The 5,994-nt window shown below is 37.2% G+C and overlaps 1 protein-coding gene across 1 annotated transcript; it reads right to left on the reverse strand.

Moving 5' to 3' along the window:
* Nucleotides 1–1,661: 1,661 nt before the first annotated feature.
* pmchl (pro-melanin-concentrating hormone, like) lies at nucleotides 1,662–2,239 on the reverse strand. Its single transcript, XM_067439985.1, has one exon. The coding sequence runs from the start codon at nucleotides 2,183–2,185 to the stop codon at nucleotides 1,811–1,813; it is 375 nt and encodes a 124-aa protein (XP_067296086.1). The 5' UTR covers nucleotides 2,186–2,239; the 3' UTR covers nucleotides 1,662–1,810.
* Nucleotides 2,240–5,994: the final 3,755 nt, after the last annotated feature.

Raw genomic sequence — 5,994 nt, forward strand, 5'->3', positions numbered from 1 at the left:
CCTTGAAAAGCGCTGCATAAATATAAACAATATTATTGTTATTAATTATTATCTAAATTTTTTAGTTGGCCAAAATGAATTTCTATGAATTTGGCCAACTAAAATATTTAGATGTGACCCGTCATTAGACATTTTTTTAATTGGAGGCCTGACATTTTGTACAGTGAATTTATTATTATTATTATTATTATTATTATTATTATTATTATTATTATTATTATTATTATTATTATTATTATTATTATTATTATTATTATTGATAAAACAATTATCTAGATTTTGTTATTAATTTCTTCCTGTCCTTTGGAAGGTTTTTTATATATATATATATATATATATATATATATATATATATATATATATATATATATATATATATATATATATATATATATATATATATATATATATACATATATATATATATATATATATATATATATATATATATATATATATATATATATATATATATATATATATATATATATATATATATATATATATACATTTATGTGGATGGTTTAAATCTAACATGAAAGCCCTAACATGAAATCTTTATCTAGTTGGAGAATGAGGTTAAACTGTTAAGAAACTTTTGAATCCTGTTAAACAAGATTCAAGAAAAAAAAAAAAACAAGAAAAAGAAAGCCCTAAAAAGGATTGTTCACCCAAAATGAAAAATCTGTCATCATTTATGCGCTCTCAAGTTGTATGAACTTCTTTCTTCTGCTGAACACAAAAGATATCTACCTCCACTCTTCTCTGTTTGACCAATGACAGGAGACGGGAAGCACAGATTAAATAGATCACAAATCATTTGATATGCTGGAGGAAAAGTAATTGGAAGGACAGAAGTGTGGCACTAATCAAAGCCATAAGGTTAAAGCGGTTAACCAATAGCGTGTGAAGGAAGGGAGGCCGAACAAGTGCTGCTGAAAAGAATAATAGATTCCTGGCAATGATAAAATGACGTAGAAGGCCACAAAGGTTAATTTCCCTTTTGGTGTACTCACAGAGAGGGAGTGTTCTTTTTTATGTGACACATTATTTACTACAAATTGGATTTCTGCCCATCAGTATTATTAAAAGTCTTTCAATTTAAAGCCACAGTGTTTAACTTCATATGCCATTAAAGCGCCATTGAGGTACTAACTGATCAGCTTTTAAAGGGGTAGTTCACCCAAAAAATGAAAATTTTATGTTTATCTGCTTACCCCCAGGGCACCCAAGACGTAGGTGTGTTTGTTTCTTCAGTAGAACACAAATTAAGATTTTTAACTCCAACTGATGCTCGTATTATGCATGTTAATGGGGTCTAATTCTAATTAAATTAATTAATTATAATTGAAATGCTATTTTAGTCAGAGAAAAATGATTAATAAATATGGAAGAACAAATTATTGACTAAATTTCAAACGATGTTTTAATTAAAAGACAAAAACTATGAACTATTCAGCATACAAGTGGCTTATTAAAGACCTTTCTTCATAATGAACTAAGGTTGTAGAAAATATTTGTATTATACTTTATATATATTTGTAAGAAAAAAAACTAAAATGGTAGTTTTGGTAGTTTAAAACGGGAAAAAAAAATGGTAGTTTAAAACGGGAAAAAAATATGATTATGAAATATGAATTAGAACAGACGAGAACAGATAAGACCTTGTAGAATATTTTCTGCATTTAATTGCAAGAGACATTTCAGATAAATAGCATACAGTTTTACATTCTCAATAAGCAACAGTAGATTAGAGAAGGTGATTCTGTTGTCATCAGCAGCTTGCATTCTCCCCGTCGTCCTAGAAGACCTACACCTCCCAGCATGGCCGATACACTCTTCCCACCATACACCTCATGGTGTCCCTTCTGATGATGGCGATGCTCGGGCTCAAGTCTGAACCGACATCTCTGCGCTCTGTGCTGAGAAGGCTCTCAGGAAGACTGAGATGAGGCACTCCTTTGTTTAGGGATGCCAGGGTCCTCAGCAGATTGGAGTCGGCCACCACAATGATCCTGGAGTTGCCTGGTGCAGATCTCAGAGTATTCTCCTCCAAGCTTTCGCTCAAGCCTTGCAGATCTAGCTCTGTTTCCTCAGCTTTGGTCATAGGAATGGCAGCGGTTCTGAAGTAGCACTCTGACAAAAGTGCGACAGTGATGAGGACGGTCCCAACGGAGAGCTTCATTCTTGATCCCGAACGTTTGCTTTAGTGGTTCAGCTGTTGTCTTTTGTCTTCTCTTGCAAGCTGGTCTGATGTTGGTAGCAACTTGGTCCATTTTTATAGGCCTGCATAATGTGCCACGTTACCTCAGATGAATCAATGTCTTGGTTTTTTGTATGTGTATGTGTATGTGTATGTGTATGTGTATGTGAGTATGTGGCCATTAAAAAACACAAAAACTCATAAAGAACCTGATGAGACCCCTGACGGAGCTCAAGTGTTTTGTTTGGGGGAAAGTTGATTAAGATCTCCTGAAACGTGGCTTGTGTTCAGTGTGCAGACTGCAGGGTTCCTCTGAGTGTGTATTGTAAGAGGGGATGTAATTCCAGAATCCTCACACTTTGAAACAATATGAGAGGATTACAACCTGTTGAAGAATCCAGGTGAATAATAACTGTTTAAACACAGAGCATGACTGACATTTTTTTATTAGAATTAAAAGCCAAAGAGATTCTAGCCGTTGTAGCAAAAATGAAGATCAACACCCAGCAGGAGTTTATTTGGTTTGGAAAAGTGTTGCTTGTTCATGACAGTGTTGCAGATGCTTCAATTTGTATCAAGCACCATGTTGACACAACATGAATGGGGCTGCTTCTGGTGAGTGCTAATTGATAAAGAGAGCATCAATACGTCCTTCAACCTCTGAATAAACTCAATATAGTGAACCACATTAGTTTTAAATTGAAAACATGAAACCATGGCAAAGCAGGAGACGTGTGATGCTTTGGTTGTTATCCTTTAGACTCATTGTATTAAACATGAAATATAAAAATCTTACTGAAGCAGTGCAATCAATATAAAATACAAGGATATGTATTTAACTAACTACATAGGCTGAACGAGGCTAAACGAGTCCTTCTGTGATTACATTGAAGAAACTAAAAAATTGACACAAAATCTACAAGAACTGCGATAATGCAGAAGCTTGGAGAAACCCTCATGCAAAGTTACAATACTTATGGACAGTTTAAGACACGTGTAACGTGAGAATAATTAAAAAAATAATGTCATAAATAGATTTGGTTTATCAATGAACTCCTAATAACTAAATAAAATCAGTGTTTGATGTGACCACCCTTTGCGTGGTCACATCAAACTATGAGAAAGTGTACCAGGACAAAACAGCTTTTGTCCTGGTACACTTTCTCATAGTTTTTCAGGGAGCTGTGAAATGCTGTTTCATGCATACTGAGCTTTTTACACTGTTAAAGACTTAGATTCCCATCCTAAACATGGACAAAGTTTCAAAAACTAAGTTGGATGTTTGATGGAGTATTTCTGTGTCAAAAATACTCCTTCCGGTTTCTCACAAGTTTCGGAGAGTTTTTTTTCAAATATGCTAGACCATCAATCGGGCGGAATGTCCTTATATGGGCCGTACGGGCTCTTCTCTCGGAAGGGTGCATGCGCAAGCGACCAGAGCGAGAGACCAAATGCACGACGCCCATAAACACCGCTCTCAAGGTGCAGATCCACTCGTCCGTGCAACACTTCTGTCACGCCGCGCTCCACTTTATTCCTATGGGTGACGTCAAGCAACTTTAACGCGCCCGCACAGCACTTCGGGAAAGCAGCGCTGCATTTGAACTGATTTCAACCCAGAAATGACGGGAAGCATCACAACATCATGCTTCAGTCGTGTCGCAAAAGTGGATCTCCACGGTCACTGCTGTCACAGGACTTCACGAAATCAGCAATGTTACCAAAGAAGTGTGTTTTTGATGGAGCGGCCCAAGCGATAAAGGTTCACGGTTGTGCTTTGGAAACAGGCGGTGAGTAAAACTACTTCAAATGTCTATATTGTTGGCTACATAGACAACGCAATCGTGTATAGTTAATTTATCAATTGAGCATGCGATCTATGATGTGTTTAAATACATTTGTTTAGCTGACCACTATAGGTGTCCTGTTTGTTTAATGTAAAACCACCCAAACATAAACCTAGGGGACGCTCTCACAAAGCGTGCTGTTTCATTCAAATGCGCTACTCCATTGTTTTTCTGCTTGCTACTGCTAAATTTAGGCGCATACAATAGTCCATAAACCAAGTCTGCTAATATGCAGGCTATTAGTTGAATCTGATTGATAGCCATGGTTTATTAGGTAAACGTTTTCTTTTCCACGCTTGAGGATGTCACCGTTTTCAGACGCTATCAATGCAACAGTTGCGACTACTCGTGATTCTTTAGCTCCGCCCACATGATATGCCTCCATCCGCTCCTTTTTTTTTCGGAAAGACTCGGTACAGCCTATCTTTCTTTTATAAATATAATAAAACGAAAGACTTTTCGGAGATATGAAGGATGCAATAATACTCTATAAGTACTCAAGATTGACATGAGATTGATTGAAACTCAGTGCCCCCCCCCCCCCCCCCCCCAATATCCAGGATGCAAGCAACCACAGTGTCGCTTGCATTACTTATACTTATACCATATTTCTCAAAGAAAACCTATCTGTGTTCCATCTTCAAAACTATCTTCTAAATCATCTTCTGGGTACATTAGCAGGACTCTTGTCCAGTTTCAGACACCAAAAAACGTGTGCTATGCAGGCCATTGCTGACACTTGGGTGTCACCTGTTTTTCTATACAGGGGCTTGTCAATTCCTAACACCTGAACTCTTCAACAGTCCTGAAGAGTGAGTATCCTGCTGAGTTTCCTGCTAACTCTAAAAAACACACAAAACAAGCCAATCATAGTGTTCAAATTACTTGCAATTTAGAGAGAGGTTTTTTGGGGGGTTAGAATTAAAGTCAACTGGATACCAGCCCTCCAGAACTGAGGTTGAAAAGACCTGGCCTATACTGTAACCACACAGAACCAAGATCCACTGCCCACTCTGACCCCACATAATCTTCTTAACCAAACCACCCATGTTTGGCTTGTGTTTGCCCATGTCTTAGTTTGGCCAAGTGGGCTCAATATGTATTTCCCCATTCTGGACCAATATACAGATTATATTCTGAACCCATATCCAGATTACTAAGTATTTGTGTACTACCTTTGACCAATGTAGTCAGCCTAATTGTGTCAGGACTAATTGTGTTTCCCTGTGTCATTTATTAACATTTATTAACGCATTTATTTAACCCAGATGGGCCCTATTTGCTTTGCCCATTTTGACCTCATATACTCATTTCCCATTAGTAACCCGACTAGGACCCACATATGGAGCCCTTCTGTGTTTGCCCACATGGGACCTAAGTAGGCCCCAGATAAGATGGCCATTTTGGGACCATGCCCATTTTTTTGTCAATGATTCAAGAACTTAGAACCTAATTGTCTTAAAGGGAATTTGCTATAGTTGCTATTGGAAACGTGCATCTTCTTAGAGCTATAGTTGCTATTGGAAACATGTTCTTAAAGCTATAGTTGCAGGAGCATAAATCATGATCATGATGAGGAAGCATGCTGTAAATCATTGCTAGATACACATTGCATCTATGTTGAAGCTGTTGCTGCAGGGTGCATGTTTTCCCTAGCCATACTACCACTAGTTTAATACTAGTTATGTGATTATACAACATGCTTGTTGTATCAGATTGTGTTGCCATTAGTCTGATCTGTTGTTGCAGGGTGCATCATTTCCAGACCAGATTCAATACTAGTTTGTGATTGTACAAAATTTTGTAGATGATTGATGTTGATTTTGTGGCCGATAGGGGTGTTGCTTTCCCCAATAGATCCCATACATTTTTTTTAAATTGGCTATGTTGTGTTTGCTGTTAATATGTCCTTGCTTGCTTCAACTTGGGGTGATGCTTCCCCCA

This window comes from Pseudorasbora parva, chromosome 3 (genome assembly GCF_024679245.1).
Source record: "Pseudorasbora parva isolate DD20220531a chromosome 3, ASM2467924v1, whole genome shotgun sequence".
Taxonomy (NCBI): Eukaryota; Metazoa; Chordata; class Actinopteri; order Cypriniformes; family Gobionidae; genus Pseudorasbora; species Pseudorasbora parva.

What these genes read in the sequence shown, in the direction of transcription:
- pmchl (XM_067439985.1), bottom strand. Translation starts at nt 2,185, where the DNA reads ATGAAGCTCTCCGTTGGGACCGTCCTCATCACTGTCGCACTTTTGTCA.